At 42.6% G+C, this 23,918-nt stretch overlaps 1 protein-coding gene across 6 annotated transcripts; it reads right to left on the reverse strand.

The window, feature by feature from the left end:
• Window positions 1-1,502: 1,502 nt before the first annotated feature.
• On the reverse strand, window positions 1,503-22,265 carry eif4ba (eukaryotic translation initiation factor 4Ba). 6 transcript variants are annotated; one of them, XM_021565730.3, is made up of 13 exons: window positions 21,268-22,265; window positions 18,882-19,031; window positions 11,229-11,434; window positions 10,741-10,857; window positions 8,595-8,649; window positions 8,292-8,444; window positions 8,079-8,189; window positions 7,786-7,980; window positions 7,457-7,688; window positions 7,258-7,346; window positions 6,815-7,049; window positions 2,496-2,530; window positions 1,503-2,394 (listed from the first exon to the last, which is right to left on the reverse strand). In XM_021565730.3, the coding sequence occupies exons 1-13, from the start codon at window positions 21,278-21,280 to the stop codon at window positions 2,375-2,377; spliced, it is 1,611 nt and encodes a 536-aa protein (XP_021421405.1). In that variant the 5' UTR covers window positions 21,281-22,265; the 3' UTR covers window positions 1,503-2,374. The 6 variants fall into 6 exon arrangements, with proteins under 6 accessions (XP_021421405.1, XP_021421404.1, XP_090058767.1 ...); XM_021565729.3 differs by having other exon boundaries at window positions 7,777-7,980; window positions 21,268-22,142; XM_090202641.1 differs by having other exon boundaries at window positions 18,882-19,028; window positions 21,268-21,352.
• Window positions 22,266-23,918: the final 1,653 nt, after the last annotated feature.

Consider the following 23,918-nt stretch of genomic DNA (forward strand, 5'->3'; position numbering starts at 1 on the left):
AAAGGGATAGTTCACCCAAATTACAAAATGACAGTACAAAATGTACATCATGTCCAAATCATCCTAAAGTATCTAAAAATTGATTGTGTCATTGACGTTGCATATACAGTAGATGATTTGGAAATGAAGTGCAAAAATGCTAATATACCAAGAGGTACCATTGACTTATGTTGGATTTGTGCCACAAAATCCTAAAAAGTAAAACAACCAAAGCATGGACTGCTTAAAGGGTAAGAAAAGCAATACGTCATCTGGGTGAACTATCCCTATAGTGTGTAGGAGTTAGCAAGCCAGGAAGTAAAGGACCAAATATCAATCAATCCTCATGTTAGGATTGGGAATTGTTGTCAGTAGGTAACTTGAGACATTTAAAAATATATATTATTTGGCCCGATACAAAGGCCAGATATGAAACATAGTAGTGGCAAAAGGTTGTAGTTATGGAAAACAGAGGAAACAGGTACAGAACAAGCGATGTGATAGAAATGTGCCAAATAGGAACCATCTTCATGATATTGAGGATACTATTAATAGTAGTTTAAAAAACATTTTTATAACAATGTATGAGAGTGACAAATAATAGGCGGTTAGGTAGGAAATTTAATAGATTCACATTCAAAAGTGACCAATAAAAACTGCTTTTGGGAAGAAAGTTCAACTGTGACTCCTCAAAGCTGTGGTGAGGGTATTACCTTGTAAAATTCCTTTAATTCAACCTTGAATTCAGATCTGAGGCAGTGTTCCACACATTTCCCATTACTGACCCCCCTTAACTGAACACAGCCAGGGGCTTTGTCTCTCCCTCCCAGGATAGGACATCTAGACTTCCCCTGGGGGCGGAGGCGCCTGCCTTGGTATCCAGGAATAGACCATATGGGAGACAAGCAGGAAAAGATGCTGGGAAAATGTCAAGAGTTTAACAGTGACTCGGAGCACATGCAGCTGGACCAGCTTCAGGCTACAATATACTCCTCAGACACACTGAGTCTTGTTCCCTGCTCTCTCTTCCCCCCCTCAAAATTACACAGAAATGCCTGTTTACTATCAGCGTTCCGAAGCAGAGAACCCACCCTAAATATGCTGTGCTTAATGAGTCCTGTCACACAAAGTTAAGAGATCACAACCTGAGGGTCATACAGGTCAGGGATGTGAAGAAAGAGGTGGTTTGTATAGACAGGATATTACAAGATAAATATCACATTTTCATCTGTTTGAAGTGAACCTAAAATGTGACAAAAATACACCTAGAAACCAAAATCTGGGTGAATATTGTTTTAAGGTGGGAAATGAGGGGTTAGATTCGACAATCAAAACAGCATAATTTAGCAGTGGCGTACCATTACCTTTGGGGTATATCTATATAAAAAAATCCTTATATCAAGCTCTCGCACTCTTAAAAGCTCCCCATAGTGAGTTAAGGGTGACTTGACATTCCCATGGCTTAAAGAACAGTAAGAGTCTGGTTCTACAGTCATGCACGTAACAGATAAAGAAACAGAAACATCCAGAAACATTTAATGAGATCTCCTTCAGTTACATGTGATAGTGGGGTTACATACGACAATGCTGAAACATCCTCTGCATTAAATGCCAGTCGACACTTGGCACATGGATAAGAGTGAGTGAAGAGCATGCCTCCAAAACATTTATCACACAGCTCATATGATTTTCCATGGCATGGTTGCCTTGGCATTGACCTCCAGGCAGGTCCGGATGAGAGAAGGAAGCGGTTCCTTTCTGTGAAGGAAGCAGGAAGCCATTGACAGTGTATTGGGAAAGACCCTGGAAAGAAGCAGCTAATGACTGCTATACATGATGATCAGAGGAACACAAACATTGCTTCCCTCATAGTCAAAAAGAAGTTAAGGTATGTCAGCAAAGCCCCCTAAAATAAGGAGACTGTCTGTTTTCTTTTATTAAAACTCTTGTCTGTCCCTCTTGGACACAGGCGCTCCATCATTAGCATAACCAGGCTTACAGAGCTCAGACAGCTTACATAGTCCAGCATTTAGACTGGTGGTGGGTGGCGACGACGCCCGTAGCAATACATGTTTTCTCAACCCCACCTTTCAAAATTGTTATAATGATTAAAACTTCAACCTCCAGTCTCTTTTACTTAAAACCAGTCATTATTTCTCTATGTTTAGGTACAGTCCTGATGGTGCAGCCAGTCAGCACTGTGGGGTGGGTTTCTATTGAAGCAGGTTAGCAGGAAGGGAGCTGTAGTGCTGCTCCAGCCAGGTTGTGGTGCAGAGCAGAGATCTCACTCTTTTGGCATCAAACATCTTCACTTCTTCCATTCCACCTCTGTCTGCATTGTCCTCCATATTGTCATGTGGGTCTGCGTCCATTATAGCAAGGCTGCATACTGTACTTATTCGCTGAGCTCGACCTCTGAACAGAATTGCGGAAAAAGTATGAGTTTAATTGAAAAGTTTGAACATTGCTAAAATCTCAATTTAGCAGTAAATTCAGTGTCAGCAACCAATCTTTACCTTTTTTATTTACCTCATCAGCTAAGCTTGAGGAGCTGAAAAAAAATACACATGTTAATGGAGAAATGTACTGCTGAAACATGGTTGATTAAACTCTCCTCAGTTAGGTGCATCGCTAGAATATCAAACAGGGTAGGGCATCCCTGTTCATACAGTGGGTCCTCATTTAAAACTTGGATCATACTGCAGCACAGCTTGCAGAATACTGCGGTAAGGTACAGCATGTTACAGTGCATGAGTCATAGTATTTCACTGTCAGACTTAGTTGCCGTTATTGTTTGTTGAAACCACCAGAGGGCATCTTTGAGGGCGTCTTCATGAAACTCATTGGTGCTTGCTTACTTTCTCAAATAATCCTACAGAGGTCCATGCAGGCCAGAGGTTTTGATTGCTATACACCCACCTTAAAAAGTATAGCAAGTTAATTAATTTTGTTGACATGAAGCAACCATACTATAGCACAGAGAAACATCTTAAAACACGCTATTCTGTTCTTTTAAAATAAATTGTCTTAGTATCATGTTTTTTTTATGACCTTCCTAAACAAAATATTAATGGATTTCTTTGTGATTGGGTATATTAAATTGATTTGGACTTGTTTCAATAGTGCAGTAATATCTAACAATTCACAACAGTACACACAACCTAAAAGTAAAAGAACGGAATTAAGGAATATATAAATATTAGGATGAGAAATGTCAGAGTGGTATAGAGTAGAATAGAATACGGTATATACATATGAAATGAGTAAAGCAAAAATATGTAAACATTATTAAAGTGACTAGTGTTCCATTATTAAAAGTGGCCAGTGATTTAAAGTCTATGTATGAGGCAGCAGCCTCTAAGGTGCAGGGTTATGTAACTGGGTGGAAGCTACCTAGTGATGGCTGTTACTGCTGCTCTTTAATTATTTGTTTTTCTTTTATTTTTTTATTTTTTTAAAGGTATTTTCTTAAAACTGCATTGTTGGTTAAGGGCTTGTAAGTAAGCATTTCACTGTAAGGTCTACACCGGTTGTATTCCGCGCATGTGACAAAAAACATTTGATTTAACAATCTGATGGCCTTGAGATAGAAGCTGTTTTTCAGTCTCTTGGTCCCAGCTTTGATGCACCTGTACTATCTTCACCTTCTGGATGATAGCGGGGTGAACAGGCAGTGTTAGGTGAATGGATGATCTACGTGTGTGTGGTTCCCTCCGTGAAGCATAGAGGTGGTGTTGTGATGGTGCTTTGCTGGTGACACTGTACGTGATTTATTTAGAATTCAAGGCACACTTAACCAGCATGGCTACCACATCATTCTGCAGCAATACGCCATCTCTTCTGGTTTGAGCTTACTGGGACTATCATTTGTTTTTCAACAGGACAATGACCAAACACACCTCCAGGCTGTGTAAGGGCTATTTGACCAAGGAGAGTGATGGAGTGCTGCATCAGATGACCTGGCCTCCACAATCACCCGACCTCAGCCCAATTGAGATGATTTGGGATGGGTTGGACCGCAGAGTGAAGGAAAAGAGGCCAACAATTGCTCAGCATATGTGGGAAATCCAATACTTTTAGAAAAGTATTCCAGGTGAAGCTGGTTGAGAGAATGCCAAGAGCTGTCAAAGCAAATGGTGGCTACTTTGAAGAATCTAAAATATATTTAGATTTGTTTAACACTTTTTGGTTACTACATGTGGTTACTTTTTGGTTACTACATGTGTTATGTCTTAATTTAGTCTTCACTATTAATCTACAATGTAGAAAATAGTAAAAATAGTTTAAAAAAATAAAAAGAAACTAGAATGAGTAGGTGTGTCCAAACTTTTGACTGGTACATCTGCCCGATGTATACATGATGTATACATGATACATCAGGCAGATGTAGTATGGAGAGCGTTTGAACATTGGCAAGAAGTCGCCGAGACTTTGGCATTAGATCGCATTTTCCCTTCAGCCGCTGTTTGGATGATGCATGTCAAAGTGGCTAAATTATACTGGCAATAATAAAATTAAAACCGATATATTCATTTTTTTTGTTTATTTATTGTTTTTACCTTATTTCACCAAGTCAGTTAAGAACAAATTCTTATTTACAATGATGGCCTAGGAACAATTGGCAGAATGACAGATTTTTACCCTGTCAGCTCGGGATTTGATTTAGCAACCTCTCGGTTACCTAGCCCAATGCTCTAACCACTAGGCTACCAGATGCCCCAGACATGACTTCTAGTAGTGATTGCATACGTTTTCGTACTTTTTTTTCTTCATACTTGTCCCTCATGGGAATCGAACCCTCAATCCTGGCGTTGCAAGCGCTATGCTCTACCAGCTGAGCTTACATGGGACTATACTAGACTAAGTTATTTTTCTTGTAGGTAAAATGAAGAGATGATTCAAGTTAATGTAAAGTTTATTAGGCTATTGCTATACCATCAAGTTCTTAATAAAAGAACCAGCAAAGAGAAGAGAAAGGAGCCTTGAATAATTAAACAATAAATCAATCGCAACATGGTCGGCTAAAGCAACTGAATTCAGGAATTCATTCAACTGTTTTTAATCTTGACTGTACTAAAGACTTTAAAACCTTTTTTGTTAGAACAGACTATATGGGATTGATTATCATTTGTTGTGTAATAATCTGGGTCAAGACGCCAGCAGAGTAAGTAGACCTAAAACACTTTTTCACAGCATATTACTCAACACTAGTGAGACTCACCTCGCCTATGGTAGGCCTACAGTATATCTAAAAATATGTTAATGTAGGTCTCCTGATTTAAACCTGATTGGCATCAACTGAAAACAATCTGTAAACTCGGTCAAGCCTACAAGCAAAGATGAACTGGTGAAGGGCATCAAGACGTATTGGCTTGAGAAACTGACGATACAACAACGCAACAAATACATTAATCATCTCAGCAAGGTTTTACCCGTGGTCGTGGAGCTGGGGGGGGGGGTAACTAAAATGTAGCTGAAACAAACATCTGAGTCTATCATCATTTTATTAATGAAAACAAAAATGTTGATGAACAAATATTGTATATGGATAGGAGTCTTTCTTTTGGAAATATATAAATCATTGCCAATTATAAGGTTGATTTGATTATTATGTGGGTTGTAATAAATGTACATATTTGTTGGTTGTTGATGCATTTTTCGTTCGGGCAAATCAGGTCTGTGATATTGATACATCTATAACTTTAGTCTTGTATCAGGTGAAGTGTCCTCACATTTGGTCTGATCATTTCCCCCTAATCTCCAAAGGGCTCTCTCTCAATTGCTACTTCAATATAGAGTACCAGTCAAAAGTTTGGACACAACTACTCATTCAAGGGTTGTTCTTCCTTTTTTACCAGCTTCATGAGGAATGCTTTTCCAACAGTCTTGAAGGAGTTCCAACATATGTTGGGCAATTGTTGGTTGCTTTTCCTTCACTCTGTGGTCCAACTCATCCCAAACCATCTCAATTGGGTTGAGGTCGGGTGATTGTGGAGGCCAGGTCATTTGATGCAGCACGACATCACTCTCCTTCTTGGTCAAATAGCCCTTACACAGCCTGGAGGTGTGTTTTGGGTCATTGTCCTGTTGAAAAACAAATGATAGTCCCACTAAGCGCAAACCAGATGGGATGGCGTATCGTTGCCGAATGCTGTGGTAGCCATGCTGGTTAAGTGTGCCTTGAATTCTAAATAAATCACGTACAGTGTCACCAGCAAAGCACTAATACACCATCACACCCCCTCCTCCATGCTTCATGGAGGGAACCAGACATGCGGAGATCATCCGTTCACCTACTCTGCGTCTCACAAAGACACGGAGGTTGGAAACAAAAATCTTAAATGTGTACCCCAGAACTAAGGACAGATTTCTACCGGTCTAATGTCCATTGCTCGTAGTTCTTGGCCAAAGAAAGTCTCTTCTTCTTATTGGTGTACTTTAGTAGTGATTTCTTTGCAGCAATTCAACCATGAAGGCCTGATTCACAGTCTCCTCTGATCAGTTGATGTTGAGATGTGTCTATTACTTGAACTCTGTGAAGAATTTATTTGGTCATATTGCCCATTCACTGACAGCATTCACTCAGGTAGAGACACATTAGTGCCATGGGAACAACATTTTACAATGTACCCAAAAGCATAATCAGCGCTCTAACACTGCCTGGTCTGGAGCATATGAAGCAGTGACGCAGGGTAACATACAAATCCAGAAATTACCTCAATGTCCTGCAGCATAATCTCAAAACTTTTAATTGAGGAACCACTGTAGGTGTTAGGGGCATGTGGATTGTAGGGTGGGGTGACTCATAGAATCAATCTATGGGATGACCTCTAACCTGGTGAGCTGTGGGGCTGTTTCACTGCTGGGGGCGACAGGTTGCCCAGCCGAGCCCTCACTGGAGCCCCCAACGGGCGTGGTCCTCTTGGCCCAGGCGTTCTCCTTGGGGGGCGGGGCAAACACCACCTTCAGGGGCTGCCCGTCCAGTCTGGGAGGGGGCAGGGTCACAGGGGAGGAGGGCTCCTCTTCACGACCACTGTCCACCGAGCGCTCACTCTCCCTGCGCTTGGAGGCTGGCAATGGGACAGGAAGAAGAAAATAGAACTTTATTGTCCAACGTCCACAAATGTCCAACAGGAAATGTGTATTCTATTATTTTAGACCAACCCTCCCAATGAAGTTAGCTGAAATCACAACATTACCCTCCAAAGACATCGCAGCGACTACAGTACTGATATAACGGCTGACTGCATTACCCATCATAGCCAGTCAAATTCTCACCTCTGCCAGACTGGCTGCCTGGTTGGGAAGACTCGCTGCCCGTCCGAGAGCGTTCTGCAGGTTGGTCCTCACTGCGCCAGCTGGGGTGCCTGAGGGATGACCAGGATCAATGAGTCAAGGATAACATCCTATACATGAAGTTTATTCCTTACTCCATTTCCTCATTTTAGCCTATGCTCTTCTGCCCTTCGTAACATACCTCTCTCTGGGCTTGCGGTCTGGGATCCTGTCCTCTAGCTGTCGCTGCAGTTTCTCCTGTTCCCTCTTCAGCCTCTCCTCGACCTCTCTCTCCTTGGCGGCCGTGTCCACTGGCTTAGCCCCGCCGAAGATGGAGGCAGCCCTGCCTGAGGGGGCAAACGGTGTGTTGCTCTGCTCCACCTCTTTGGGTACGCTACGGGGCTTCAGGATCAACTTGGGCCTCTCGACAGCACCTAAGAATGGCCAAAAAGTACACCCTGGTACAGTACATGTTTCACTGGGCCGGTGCACATGAAGAATGAGATAATGTATTTTAATAACCTTTCTCACCTCTGTCATCCCGGCTTTCCTCCCGTCTCTCGTATCGATCACTACCACGGTCACCATAACGATCCCCACTAACCCGGTAGTCATCCCGTCGGTAGCTATCCGACCGGTAGCTATCCTGCCGGTAGCTATCCTGTCCTCCCTCATCGCGCCTGTAACCAGTGCCAAATGCCCTGCGACCACCACCACCAAAACCACCTGAGGGAAGCGGCAGAAATACTATATTAGTAAGCCTTCTCACTAAAATGCTGAATGTGTATAGGTGTACTGGTATAAGACCAGGCATTCCAACTGACCTCTGTCATCTCTGCGATCCCGGTCATCATAGCGATCCCTGAACCTGTCCTGGCCCCCTCCGTAGCGATCATCTCCTCTGGGCCTGTCTGACTCGTAGCGGTCCCGTGACCCTGGAGCAAACGGCAGACAGAGAGGGGGCAGGGGGGTTTATTAGGGGGGGTCAATCTACCCCACATAGAGGACATGAGGTTTCTGACCTGTACTGTACTCACGGTCTCCAAAGGCGTCGTCTCTCCGAGGCGGCCCGTCGTCACTCTCTCCTCCACTGGGCCGAGGAGCCCTCCAGTCATCACAGTCTGTCTTGTCTGGGCCAAAGTCTCCCCCCCGGTCCCTGTCCCGGCCACCCATGGAGTGATTATCCCTCCCTAAGAGAGACACAGACGAGTCAGAAAGGAAGTGGAGACAAAACTCTTCTGATGCTTAATCAAGTTCATCTGAACTGCGAAAGTGTATGTAGAATGCACAGCTGCAATAATGTGTATGGTAGTACTGTAGCTTCAAGATAAGATACACACCTTTGTCATTAGACTGGTCTGCAATGTCCACACGGATTCTTCTATTTCCCAAGTTCTGCATGGAGAAAGAGTAAACATTAAAGGTCCAATGCAGCTGTTTTATCTCAATATCAAATCCTTTCTGGGTAAGTACCTTACTGTGATTGTTTTATTTTAATTGAAAACAAAAATAGCTTAGCAAAGAGCATAAAAAAGTATATATATTTATTTCCTACATGACAAAATGTACACATACAAACAATAGCGTCACACCTGATCAATCTCATCACCTTGCACTTTCACCACCCTGTGAAGTTCATCACAAATGTATTCATCTGTAGCCTAAAACTCCATGCTTTCCCGATGAATCGTAGTGGGAGTACCACACAACGTCATTGCGTGACTCCAAGTCTACGTCGATATGATGGTTATTATACTGAACAAAAATATAAACGCAACATGTAAAGAGTTGGTCCCATGTTTCATGAGCAGAAAAGATGCCAGAAATGTTCCATTCGCACAAAAAACACATTTTGTGCACCAATTTGTTTGCATCCCTGTTAGTGAGCATTTATTCTTTCCCAGATAATCCATCCCCCTGACAGGTGTGGCATATCAAGAAGCTGATTAAACAGCATGATCATTACACAGGTGCAGGGAACAATAAAAGGCCACTCTCAAATGTGCAGTTGTGTCTGTCATACAACACAATGCCACAGATGTCTCAAGCTGAGGGCGCGTGCAATTGGCATGCTGACTGCAGGAGCGTCCTTCAGATCTAGCAAAACGTCCAACTGGCCTCACAACTGCCGATCACATGTAACCACGCCAGCCCCAGGACTTCCACATCCGGCTTCTTCACCTGCGGGATTGTCTGAGACTAGCCACCCGAACAGCCTATGAAACTGTGGATTTGCACAATCCAATAATTTCTGCACAAACTGTCAGAATAAATCTCAGTGAAGCTCATCTGCGTGCTCGTTGCCCTCACCAGGGTCTTGACTTGACTGCAGTTTGGCATCGTAACCGACTTCAGTGGGAAATTGCTCACTTTCAATGGCCACTGGCACGCTGGATAAGTGGAGTGTTTCTCTCTGTAATAAAGACCTTTTGTGAGGAAAAACTGCTTTGGATTGGCTGAGCCTGGCTCCCCAGTGGGTGGGCCTGGGTCCCAAATGCCTGTGCCCCTGCCAAGTTGTGAAATCCATAGATTAGGGCCTAATTAATTTATTTAAATTGACTGATTTCCTTATACAAACTGTAACGTAGTAAAATCATTGAAAATGTTGCATTTATATTTTTGTTCAGTATATATATATATATATATATATATATATATATATATATATATATATATATATATATATATATATATATATATATGCCCATAAAAGCTATCCACCGACATTTCTCGCATAATTCGTTTTACAGACAGGAAAAGATGCCTCCTTGTCTAGCATACTTTATCGACATTTGTAAAGTTTATCAACAAATGTTCTGTTTCCATCAGGCCTGTAGTGAAATGTTTTATCCGACATGTACTTTACATGCATAAAAAGGTTTGTTTTACCACTTAAGACATGACTTTGGCGTTGTGCTGTAGAACTTGTGACTTGTATAATCAATTCTATACATTAGTTTATAATGGATTAAGCATTCATTTTCGTTAACTCTAATTTAGTTAATTATGTTTCAACATTCTTTCCATCTTGGGCCAATATCAGTTATTTTTTAAGATTGCAAAGAGCAATTTCTCAAGCAAGAATTTTGCTAGGACTGTCTGTGAATGGTCTAAGGGGGAGGGGAAAATTAAAAACTAGCTGTTATTGGCAGAGGTTTGGAACTCTCTTATTGGCCTATTAACTCATTTACAACTTGGTGGCGTCACCAGGCAGGACAAAACTCCATCCCACCAAAACAGGCTGACATTACAGGCAGTCTTTTCAAACAGCTCTTACAGTAGAAAGGCATTATCAGAATTTTCACAATATTATTCCAACCTCAGTGTGGAAATATATATAAAACACAGAAAAAAAATCTGTTTTTTTGAATGCACTGGGCCTTTAAAAAACAAATGATGCCATCTAGTGGCTAAACCTATGAATGGTGAGAACGGTGTTTTCACTGACTTTTTCCCTTGTAGCTCACTTTTTAAAAATTGACTCACCTCTTCGTTTAGACTCAAGGCACTCAGGAGGGATTCCACATCATCAAACTCAGCATAGCCAAAACCCTTCAGCCTCTCTGGGTTACTGGGCTCTCTAGGAAGACGCACTGCACTGATCTACACAGAGAGAGAAAGAGATATGTCTGGATTTGGATGAACAAATACTAGCAGCAACTTGACAAATACTTTAGAAAAGGGGTATTCAAATCTTACCCTACGAGGTCCAGACTACTGTTGGTTTTCTGTTCTACCTGATCATTAATTACCACCTGGTGTCCCTGGTCTAAATCAGTCCCTGACTCTAGGGAAATAATGAAAAAGAGCAGTGGAACTGGTTTCGAGGTCCAGACTTGAATTTGAGGGCATTATAATATAATAATATAAAACAATATGCCATTTAGCAGATTATTTTGTCCAAAGCGAATTACAGTCACGCGTGTATACATTTTACATACGGTTTCATGTTTTTACATTCGTAGTGCACTTACCCCCACACCCCTGAAGAAGTCCTTGATTGAGTCCTCAGTGACGTCGTAGGGCAGGTTGCCCAGGAAGGCGGTGTAAGGGGGACCACGGGGGATACGGGAGCGGTCAACATTTGGCTCCCGGGCTGAACGGGGTGCTGTGGGCAGGATGGAGCGGTCGATGGCTGGGGCCCTGTACATATCCTCCTCTGTATGCCAGGAGGTGGACACTGGACGAAGGAGAAGGGAGAGAATTGAGAGAGATTGGTGGTTAAAGGGTCAATCTATCTTGGGAATTTTAAGTATGTGGACATACTCGCATTCCAAAATCATGGGCATTAATATAGAGTTGGGTCCCCCCTTTGTTGCCATAACAGCCTCCACTCTACTGGGAAGGCTTTCCACTAGATGTTGGAACATTGCTGCGGGGACTTTCTTCCATTCAGCCACAAGCGCATTAGTGAGGTAGGGCACCGATGTTGGGCGATTAGGCCTGGCTCGCAGTCGGCGTTTCAATTAATCCCAAAGGTTTTCGATGGAGTTGAGGTAGGGGCGGTGTGCAGGCCAGTCAACTTCTTCCACACCAATCTCGACAAACAATTTCTGTATAGACCTCGCTTTGTGCACGGGGGCATTGTCATGCTGAAACAGGAAAAGGCCTTCCCCAAACTGTTGCCACAAAGTTGGAAGGACAGAATCGTCTACAATGTCATTGTATGTTGTAAAGTCAAGATTTCCTTTCACTGGAACTAAGGGTCCTAGGCCGAACCATGAAAAACAGCCCCAGACAAATATTCCTCCTCCACCAAACTTTACAGTTGGCACTACGCATTCGGGCAGGTAGTGTTCTCCTGGCATCAGCCAAATCCAGATTCGTCATTTGAACTACGAGATGGTGAAGCGTAATTCATAACTCCAGAGAACCTGTTATAGCACTGCTCTTTTACCTTTATTTAACCAGGAAAAGCCCATTGAGACCCAGAGGCTCTTTTTCAAAGGAGACTTGGCTAAGGCAGCAGCAACAATCAATACATACAATTAAAACATGATCCAGCCTAAAAAAAGCATTTTACACTCCTCTGTAGCAGAGTCTCCCATCAATATTTTAAATTAATTCAGGGGTACTAACATATCTAGATGAAGCATGGATTGTAGACTATTCCATAGTCTGCTCAAGACGAGAAGGCAGTCTCGCCTAATACTGTATATATCCTGGGGACTTTAAGTAGCACCCACCTAGCAGACCGGGTATGGTATCTGCTGGTGGTGAAGGAGACCAGACTAGAGGTAAAGTGGGAGTTTACCAAAAAGGGCTTTGTAGATGAACACATACAAATGTAGCTTCCTGCACATATAAAGTGAAGTCCAACCTATCATTTGGTACAAGGTGCAATGGTGGATGAGTGACTTGGCATTTGTAATAAAGCACAAGGATGCATGATAAACAGAGTCCAGTCTCTGTAAAATGGAGGAGGCTGCATGCATATACTACAAGTCACCATAATCAATTACAGAGACAAAAGTGGCATGAACAAGCCATAAGTGGGAAGCAGGCCTTATTACAAAGATCATTCATATGAACTTTAAAGGACAACTTGTCATCCAACTATATACCCAGGTATTTGTAGGATGACACTTTTTCAATGGATAAGCCACCAGATGTGACAATACTAACCTTCTCTGGCTGAGTGTGAGCTCTGGTAAAGGTCATGAATTTAGGTTTTTGTACATTCAATACCAATTTGAGACCATAAAGGGAGGCCTGCAGTGACTGAAAAGCAGCCTGGAGCTCTTCAACTGCCTGAACCAGAGAAGCAGCAAATTAATATATGACTGTATCATCTGCATATAGATGTAACTTTGCTGGTTGCATCCCATTTCCCAAATCATTAATACAATTGAGAACACAGGAGCTAATGCAAAACCCTGAGGCACACCTCTATTAATGGCAAGAAAGCTAGACTTTTGATTGTCAGTATATACACATTGAGTTCTGTCTCTTCACTGAGACCAATGTTAATGAGTCTAGCTACCAACAATTCATGGTCAACTGAATCAAATGCCTTTGATAAATCAAAAACAGAGCAGCACAATGTTGCTTTTTATCAAGTGCATTTATGATGTAATTTTCACTGCTATAGCTGCAGCTGTGGTCTGTGTCCCGATCTAAAGCCAGACTGAACCCTGCTCAGTATGTTATTTTCAATTAAAATGCAAAAAAATACCAATAACGTTCACAAGGGATTCATAGACTTTGGCCAAGATAGGGAGTTTGGAAATAGGACGATATTTATTAGCATCTGAGGGATCTCCACCCTTTAGCAAGGGGAAGACATAAACTGATTTACAATTTAGTCAAGAGACTCAAGTTGAACATGTGAACCACAGCTGCTATCTTTAAGAGGTAAGGATCCAGGTGGTTTGGACCCGCAGACCTTTTAGTCTCTATTGCCTTTAAAGCTTTTATAGACCTCAGCATAAGAAACAGGCTCAAAGTTCAAATGGTTCACGAGGGCCTATATCATAGTTTACTGTAACAGAGCTTACATTAGAGGCCTGTGCCCCACCTTTATCAAAAACAGAACCAGCAGATATGAAGTGCTTGTTAAAAACCCCTACACTATTGGCTTTATCCTTCACTTCATTAGAGCCCATAATTAAATGGTCAGGTAGGCCAGAGGAGACATTAGAACCTGACACTGATTTGATTAGCCTCCAAAACTTGGTAGGGTTGTTTAGGTTCTCTGTGACAGCATTTAGATAGAAATCTGATTTGGACTTCCTGATCAATCCTGTGCATTTATTTCTTAGGAGGCCCAGTCAACAGGAGCATATGTATGTCTACCTTGAGCCCAAGATACATTTCTCTTTCTAATTAATCCTGCTAAGTTATCTGAAAAGCACTGATTCTAAATGTCTTCACAGGGGTGTGCTTATCCCTCTGTCAATATTATGGTACAGATCATGTAAGAACGCTTGCTCATCAAACTGTCTAAAATGTCTTGTAAAATATAACGGGGTTTGGCTTTGGTCATTTTTGTGTTTCTAACACTAGCAATTGCACGGTGATCACTGACATCATTACAGAATATCCCAGTCGATGTGTATTTGTGAGGGGTATTCGTTAGAAGAATGTCCAATAGCGTTAATTTGTTAGGTGCTCTGGGACTCGGTCTTGTAGGCGCATTGATTTATTGATCGAGATTCAGAGAGTCACACAGTTCTTTAAAAGAGTCCGATACAGATGTAATCATGCCCCAGTTCAAAAGTTCAAACCTCCTAAAAGAATGAATTCAGAGTCATTTAGCTTGTGTAGGACATCAGAAAGAGAGTTACTTGCATCTCCCGAAGCCGAGGGCAGTCTGTAGCAGCCGAGTACAGAGATGTGGGAGTCCTTGTAAACGTTCACTTTAACCCAAAGAAATTCAAAATGTTTGGGTTTGGTAATCGACAGAATTTCAAGTGTTAAACTTGGATTTCACATAAATTGCAACCAGTCCTCCTTTACAAAAAAAAAAAATGTGTACAAATGCAATAGCAGAGAGAGACCCTGGTGGTATTGACATGATGGTCTCGTCACTCACCCATTGATCATCCATCCTATTTAATCCAGGATGTCATTAAGTAAAGACCAAGTACAGTAACAGATACATAATGCCGGTTTTTATAGCTCTTTCAGCACAGGTGTGCAACAACCAGTAGACGTTGTGCAGAACGACGTAGACTTTCCCAAAGTGCATCAGATTTTCCAATCTGGCAACCGCTTCTCCTATCCTAGCCTTCAGTGCGCACCTGCGCTCGCGTAGCAGGCCTAGCGTGCAGACAGACGCTCCTGACTCGGCAGGCTCCAACTCCAAAAAAGTGTAGGCTACAGTTTACGAGCGGCCCGAGGCAGAAAAAAAGCCTTCTCAAAAGTACATTTCGTCAAAAAGACAGAACTAAAAATAGTTATATACAGCATTCACCTTCACATCAAAAGGGTTTGCTTCTGTAAACAGGATCAGGGTCATTAACACATAAAAACTCTTAAAACTCTGATCTCAAGAATCAGACATACAAATGGACAGACTGATTGGCTGCCATGGCGGTGAGCTTTACACCACTCAAGCCGACACTTGGCATTGTGCGGCTGCTAGGCCATGGAAACCCATTTCATGAAGCTCCTGAAGAACAGTTCTGTGCTGATGTTGCTTCCAGCGGCAGTTTGGAACTCGATAGTGAGTGTTGCAACCGAGGACAGATGATTTTTACATGCTATGCACTTCAGCAATCGGCATACTAGTTCTGTGAGCTTGTGTGGCAGCTCCTAGACATTTCCACTTCACAAAAACAGCACTTACAGTTGACCGGGACAGCTCTAGCAGGGCAGAATTTTTACAAACTGACTGTTGGAAAGGTAGAATCCTATGACGGTGCCACGTTAAAAGTCACTGAGCTCTTCAGTACGGGCCATTCTACTGTCAATGTTTGTCTATGGCAATTGCATGGCGGTGTGCTAGATTTTATATACCGGTCAGCAACAGGTGTGGCTGAAATAGCCAAATCCACTAATTTGAAGGGGTGTCCACATATATACCCATTGATTCTTAATTAAGAATATAATGTATAAATGCCTCATGAGCTTAGTTCAACTATCATACCCGACCAGAACCCCAAATATAAGTTTATTTTACTCCATTGTAAACACTGTCTAGACTCAAAGCTAGCCATCTGCCAAGCATGGTGGAGGCAATGTGATGGTCTGAAATGCTTTGGTGGTGGTGGTAAAGTGGGATATTTGTACAGGGTAAAAGGGAACTTGAAAAAGGAAGGCTATCACTCCATTTTTCAACGCCATGCCATACCCTGTGGACGGCGCTTAATTGGAGCCAATGTCCTCCTACAACAGGACAATGACCCAAAGCACAGCTCCAAACTATGCAAGAACTATTTAGGGAAGAAGCAGTCAGCTGGTATTCTGTCTATAATGGAGTGGCCAGCACAGTCACCGGATCTCAACCCTATTGAGCTGTTGTGGGAGCAGCTTGATCGTATGGTACGTAAGAAGTGCCCATCAAGTCAATCCAACTCATGGGTGGTGCTTCAGGAAGCATGGGGTGAAATCTCTTCAGATTACCTCAACAAATTGACAACTACAGTGCCTTGCAAAAGTACTCATCCCCCTTGGCATTTTTCCTATTTTGTTGCATTACAACCTGTAATTTAAATGGATTTTTATTTGGATATCATGTAATAGACATACACAAAATAGACCAAATTGGTGAAGTGAAATTTAAAAAAGAATGTTTCAATTTGTTTAATTATTTTTTTTAAATGGAAAAGTGGTGTGTACAGTAACAGATACATAATGCCGGTTTGTGGTGCATGCCCCTAAATAAGATCGATCTGGTGCAACCGATTACCTCCAGAAGTCACATAATTAGTTAAATAAAGTCCACCTGTGTGCAATCTAAGAGTCACATTTTTTAACATTTTTATTTAACCTTTATTTAACTAGGCCTTTATTTAACTCAATTAAGAACAAATTCTTATTTTCAATGACGGCCTAGGAACAGTGGCCCCTGAACTGCCTGTTCAGGGGCAGAACGACAGATTTGTACCTTGTCAGCTCGGGGGTTTGAACTTGCAACCTTGTGGTTACTAGTCCAACTCTCTAACCACTAGGCTACCCTGCCGCCCCGACATGATCTGTCACATGATCTCAGTATATATACACACCTGTTCTGAAAGGCCCCAGACTCTGCAACACCAAGAAAGTGGCACCATGAAGACCAAGGAGCTCTCCAAACAGGTCAGGCACAAAGTTGTGGATAAGTACAGACAAGGTTTGGTTTATAAAAAAATATCCAAACCTGTGAACATCCCACAGAGGACCACTAAATCCATTTAAAAAAAAATTGAAAGAATAAGGCACCACAACAAACCTGCCAATAGAGGGCCGACCAGGCAGGGAGGGCATTAATCAGAGGTAACAAAGAGACCAAAGATAACCCTGAAGGAGCTGCAAAGCTCCACAGCAGAGATTGGAGTATCTGTCCATAGGACCACTTTACGCCGTACACGCCACAGAGCTGAGCTTTATGGGAGAGTGGCTAGAAAAAAGCCATTGCTTAAAGAAAAAAATAAGCAAAGATGTTTGGTGTTCGCCAAAAGGCATGTGGGAGACTCCCCAAACATATGGCAGAAGGTACTCTGGTCAGATGAGACAAAAATGTAGCGTTTTGGCCATCAAGGAAAACGCTATGTCTGGTGCAAACCCAACACCTCTCATCAACCCGAGAACACCATCCCCACAGTGAAGCATGGTGGTGGCAGCATCATGTTGTGGGGATGTTTTTTCATCGGCAGGGACTAGGAAACTGGTCAGAATTGAAGGAATAATGGATGGCGCTAAATACAGGGAAATTCTTGAGGGAAACCTGTTTCAGTCTTTCCAGAGATTTGAGACTAGGATGGAGGTTCACCTTCCAGCAGGACAATGACCCTAAGCATGGTGCTAAAACAACACTTGTGGTTTAAGGAGAAACATTTAAATGCCTTGGAATGGCCTAGTCAAAGCCCAGACCTCAATCCAATTGAGAATCTGTGGTATGATTTAAAGATTGCTGTACACCAGCGGAACCTGTCCAACTTGAAGGAGCTGGAACAATTTTGCCTTGAAGAATGGGCAAAAATCCCAGTGGCTAGATGTGCCAAGCTTATAGAGACATACCCCAAAGGACTTGCAGCATCTTCAAAGTGGTAAGCATGTTGTGTAAATCAAATGATACAAACCCCCAAAAAATCTATTTTAATTCCAGATTGTAAAGGCAACAAAATAGGAAAATGCCAAGGGGGGTGAATATTTTCGCAAGCCACTGTAGAATGCCAAAGGTCTGCAAGGCTGTAATTGCTGTAAATGGAGGATTCTTTGACGAAAGCAAAGTTTGAAGGACAATTATTATTTCAATTAAAAATCATTATTTATGATCTTGTCATCGTCTTGACTATATTTCCTATCCTTTTGGAACTAATTTCATGTATGTTTTCATGGAAAACAAAGACATTTATAAGAGACCCCAAACTTTTGAACGGTAGTGTACATATTACCTCAATTAAACGGTGTCCCTGCTCATTGACTCTGTACTGATACATATATAGCCTCGCTATTGTTGTTTAACTGCTGCTATTTTTCAATTAACACTTTTTTTTCTTAAAACTGCATTGTTAGTTAAGGGCTTGTAAGTAATCATTTCACTGTTGTATTCAGCGCATGTGACATAACATTTGATTTTATCCATAATTTTGATCTCATGGATGATGAGTCCTTGCATCCATAGCAGTCTATGAATTTAAGAGTGGTTACATTTATCCAGCCCCATCCCGTAGCTATTTAACAAAACAGTGGCAGGGTGTCCCTTTTGTTGTGGTTTGAACTGCAAATTGCCTCTTTAAGGTCACCCTGCTAGGTACTGTATGTATGGATCCTAACAATAAGATGTGTCAGCAGCTGTTGACACGTTGACTATGAATACCAAACACAGGTGCACTGACACCAGAGGTGAATATCACAAAACAGGACTGGGCCTAAACGAATTACAGTAGCCAACATTATCCTGGTTGAATAAACACTCAACATATAGGCCTAAATAGGAGAAAATATGTATGGCGATTGTTTATTTTTCTGAAGTATCTCACCCTCTGTTTCCAGGTCATCTGTCTCGTCTGCCCAGCTGCTAGCGGGCTTGGTGGGAGCGTAACTTGTGGGAGCATTGCCCCCCTTGTCATCAGCAAGGAAGTCAGTCAGAGATAGGGTCTTCACCTTCTTATTCCCCTTCTTCTTAGCTGCTGTGAGTAGAGGGAAACATTTACCATCATGATCAAACAGCTCTCTGACAAGCCTCTGACAAGACTGACTGACTAATGGGAAAATTGTATTCCTGCTATCAGAGTGCCTGCTTCATAGCCTAACAGACCAACATAGATCTAATGCATCATATATGCACACTCCTCCTGGTTCAATTGCCTGATTCATACCAAAGGGCCGACCCAAAACCTTACTGTGCTGGCTTGGATATTTTCTTTTCAGTCACACTGTCCTTTCCAATATGATTCCAGCAACAATGGTGGCTGCGTAACCAAGCCGGCTTGCTTTTGTGCCTATAGTGTGAATCAGGCAAAAGTGTTTGGGGATGCTGCACTGGGTCGATGACGGTTCCTTAGTAGTGAGTCAGTGAAGGAAAAATTATAAGCCTGCAAGACTAACATTTCCCTGATTTTTAAGGGTCATTCCAAGCCGGCCATATGGTTCACAGTCAGACCATTTCAGTGCTGTGTGGATGTTCCCTTTACAGACTTGCAGAGAGCTCACAATGGCATGAAATGAGGCCTTGATGCACAAGGGTCCCCATTTGATTTACCATACCGACATCCCCTTCCCCTCCTCCATCAGATGTTGACACACCCCACAAAACATAAAATACCTCACCCTGGTCTACTGTGCATGCCCCAGATACTGTCAACGTAGGTCAGCTGTCAACTCTCTTGTTTACATATACTACATGACCAAAAGTATGTGTACACCTACTCGTTGAACATCTCATTCCAAAATCATGAGCATTAACATGGAGTTGATCCCCCCTTTGTTGCTATAACAGCCTCCACTCTTCTGGGAAGGCTTTCCACTAGATGTTGGAACACTGCTGCGGGGACTTGCTTCCATTCAGCCACAAGAGCATTAGTGAAGTCGGGTACCGATATTGGGCGATTAGGTCTGGCTCGCAGTCGGCATTCCAATTCATCCCAAAGGTGTTCGGTGGGGTTCAGGTCAGGGCTCTGTGCAGGCCAGTCAACTTCTTCCACACCAATCTCAACAAACAATTTCTGTATGGACCTCACTTTGTGGACAGGGGCATACTGAAACAGGAAAGGGCCTTCCCCAAACTGTTGCCACAAAGTTGGAAGCACAGAATCGTCTAGAATGTCATTGTATGCTGTAGCGTTAATATTTAACGTCACTGGAACTACGGGGCCTAACCTGAACCATGAAAAACAGCACCAGACCATTACTCCTCCTCCACCAAACTTTACAGTTGGCACTATGCATTCGGGCAGGTAGTGTTCTCTGCCAGATGGTGCAGCATGATTTATCACTCCAGAGAACGCGTTTCCACTGCTCCAGAGTCCTATGGCGGCGAGCTTTACGCCACTCCAGACGATGCTTGGCATTACGCATGGTCATTTTGGCCATGGAAACCCATTTCATGAAGCTCCCGAAGAACAGTTCTTGTTCTGACGTTGCTTCCAGAGACAGTTTGAAATTTGGTTGTGAGTGTTGCAACGAAGGACAGACCAAAAAAATTGCGCTACGTGCTTCAGCGGTCCCGTTCTGTGAGCTTCTGTGGCCTACCACTTTGCGGTTGAGCCATTGTTGCTCCTAGACGTTTCCCCTTACAGTTGACCGGAGCAGCTCTAGCAGGGCAGACATTTGCCAAACTGACTTTTTTGGCAAGGTGGCATACTATGACAGTGCTATGTTTGAAGTCACTGAGCTCTCCAGTAAGACCATTCTACTACCAATGTCTATGGAGAATGCATGGCTGTGAGCGCGATGTTATACACCTGTCAGCAACGGGTGTGGATAAAATAGCCGAATCCACTAATTTGAAGGTGTGTCCGCATACTTCGGTATATATAGTGTAGCTGTCAAGCGTCTACAGGTAACTAACTACCTCTAAAAACCCAGCAGATAACGCACTGTCGGCACAGTAGCAACTATCGTAGTCTCAAACAAATAATATCTATGAAGACGCATGGTCATTCCTGTGGTCTATGACCAGATCCTCTTCCTGGGGGGGGGAAAAAAACTGTAAGTGCGATGTTTACTCGGTCCCATGCCCACCCTGCAGCGTCGATCGTGATACAGCCCTGACACAGAGCACGCAATTCTGAAACACCCGGAGAAAGTATGTATTTCAAAAGATGAGTCCATCCCTTTCTAAAATGTTTAGTCGATGCTACTCAATGCATATCTCCATGCTTGCCACACCCGGCCCATGCAGAATTTAGCTAACATAATCCTCACCTAACGCCGCCATGTTGGAGATCGACAGCCTGCCCTGGATCCCGGAGACGTGGGCACGCAAGTTTCCGCGTGCATGTTTCGCAACGTGTCCACCTACAGGGCTGCATTGCAATGGTGTAGGTCACTATCACCACTGGGGGGCGGTGTAAGCCTAGTTAACGGAATTGAAGCGAGGTTCTCAAAATTAAATCATGAGAAGGGGATCTGTTGTCCAATTTAACATTTTGTACGCATGTTCCCTGTGTTAATTCCATTGCACGATGACACTAATATGATGGTCGCTTAGGGCCCCTGGCCCCCGACCAAAAAGTTATAATAGTTTTACAAATATCTGTTTTAGGAACTCAGTGGGTTAGAATACTGTTGAGTTAGAATAGTAGAATACACAAGGTGCAATTTAAAAAATGTGGCTGTGCATCAGCAGACATTCTCTTGTTATGTCAATCACTCAATTAGCCATGTCAGCTAACAATTAAGATTGGTAAATTAGTCTAGCCAGCGATCTAAACTTCTGGTAATCATGGCTGAATACCGACCAGGCACACAGGGCATGTGCCCAGGGTAGGGATGTGACAAATTGAAAAATTGTCTTAATGATTAAACAGCATAAAATGCACAAAATCCCACATGAATTCACAATGCAGCTGCTGCCAGCAACGGTTTGGTCTCACGGTGCTTCCCTTTCAGATGGTTAAGCATTGCACCTGTACTACCATTACTGTACCTCACTTCCACCTCGCAAAGTTTGCAATTCCTTCTCAATTAACTACTCAAAGTATTGCCATACAGGCCTTTCTCTGACATTAGTTTTTTCTGTTAACAACGATGACGTAGTGGTGAAGTCGACTCCAAAATAATTGATTCCTCAAATCCTTGCAATTCGCCGCCCGATGTCAACGCCCATTTCTGAGTGTCAAGATTAGACTGGTAAGATTCACTATTTTTGGAACGGAGGAGACTGATTAGTTGCAGTACTTAGGAGAACACAAACACACGCTAGAGAGGGGGAGGGGCACAGTATAGGCAGGTCGGCCACCAGGCAGACAGTCTGAACCGTGCACTAGGCCTATCTATCAGCAATCAAAAGCTGTATCTCGCAATGGAATGCTGTATCTCACAATTTCTTGGCTTGCAATATCATGCAACTTAAGTAAAGCAGGGCCTATCATCACAGCATGGTAGCCAAGGCACCTAAACAGAGGACAAGTTGAACCTTGCACTTCAACACTCTTAGTTGTTGCGGAGATTGACCCCACTATGCTGTTTGCTTTTTGCATCTACGTCATATCGCTGAGTTTAATTTTAAATTACACAACTTCCCCCTGGCCTTTATAGCCTATCATCTAGTTAGGCTATAAAACATATGTTTTGTGATAAATGTTTTTGTTAAGGATCACAATTTAATTTCAACGTTTTCTCTGCCCCGTGGCAAACTTAGTAGAATTGCATGAAATTTGTTTCAAAATTGCAAAACTTCTCTATTCCCCATAGCAACATGTGTCGAATTACAGGAAATTAACTTTAACATAAAACATTTTCTCTTTGCCGTCAAAATGGGGAGGGGGGGCACTAAAATGTCCAATATCAAATCTCGCCTAGGGCCCACAAAAGGCTATAGGGCCGGCCCTGTTGGGTGGGTGACAGCGGGTGTAGAGTATCACACAAGCCAGTTGTTAGGGCCAAGGTGCGGTCTTAACTCCCTCTCTCATTTCCTTGGTCACCGCATCCAAGGCCTGAAATACTTAGTAACTCCAAAACACTTCAATCAGTGTTTTGAAAACAGTGGCTCCCACATGCATTCCACACAGTAGCCTTTAGACTTTGGAGTACAATGTAACTGTGATACGACTTTGTAATGAAAGATTATGGAAGACCAAGGTTATCTAATTTTGTTTGACTTAACGTGCTAGTTTGACATATGGCCATTAGGTTGTGCTGGACAAATATCTCATGATGTACTTTCTATCTGTCAAGTGAAATGATACAGCTGTTGTAGTAGAAGACAAAATGAGGAAAGCTCATTTTTAACCCTCACTTGTAAAACTGCATTATTGATGTCTTTATGTGTGTTTATCGATATTTGTTATGTTTGTCCAAGGCCAAAGTATTTTATGTGTACAGTATATCAAATGTACTGTATTTGTTTATGCCTTGATCCTCATTACTGTGGAAAACACTGGTGAACGTCAGAGTTTCTACTCAATGACAAGACAGGAAATCCTGGTCTGATTGTGTATGGGTGTCTATGTGAGTGTTGCTTATTAAATCATAAGTCAATGCAACATTGTGAGGTCCGACTAATTATTGGGCTGATTTAGTTTGACTGCACCATTGTATGTTTCTAAGCTAGAAGCTGCTGGTGTATGACAGAGTGGAAAACCAGTGAGTCGAGCTCATGCTCTCTCTTCTATCACAGGGTCCTTGTTCCAGCACAGGGACATGGATGCCAGTCAGTCAGTGGTTGGTTGAGCTAAGCTAGTGGAGCATTGCTTCTTTGCTCTGTGTTGCCTGCTCCTTTAGATAGTTGTTCTGGTGCTGACCTGTCTTCCTGGAAATATTTTCAATGTGGTTTCTTTGTGTGTGTGTGTGAGAGAGATCGGGGGGAGGAGGGGATAATTGATGACAGATTTGTTTTTGTATACTACCAGCAG

Source organism: Oncorhynchus mykiss, chromosome 16, assembly GCF_057628025.1.
Source record: "Oncorhynchus mykiss isolate SJ-2025 chromosome 16, ASM5762802v1, whole genome shotgun sequence".
In the NCBI taxonomy this organism is placed as follows: Eukaryota; Metazoa; Chordata; class Actinopteri; order Salmoniformes; family Salmonidae; genus Oncorhynchus; species Oncorhynchus mykiss.

Bases quoted from the DNA above. Each gene is read 5' to 3' on its own strand.
- eif4ba (XM_090202638.1), bottom strand. The intron at 11,435-18,881 runs GTGAGATACTTC...TCCTTCGTCCAG, and splicing joins AGATGACCTGGAAACAGAGG to TGTCCACCTCCTGGCATACA. The intron at 7,050-7,257 runs GTGAGAATTTGA...TCCCATTGCCAG, and splicing joins AGGCAGCCAGTCTGGCAGAG to CCTCCAAGCGCAGGGAGAGT.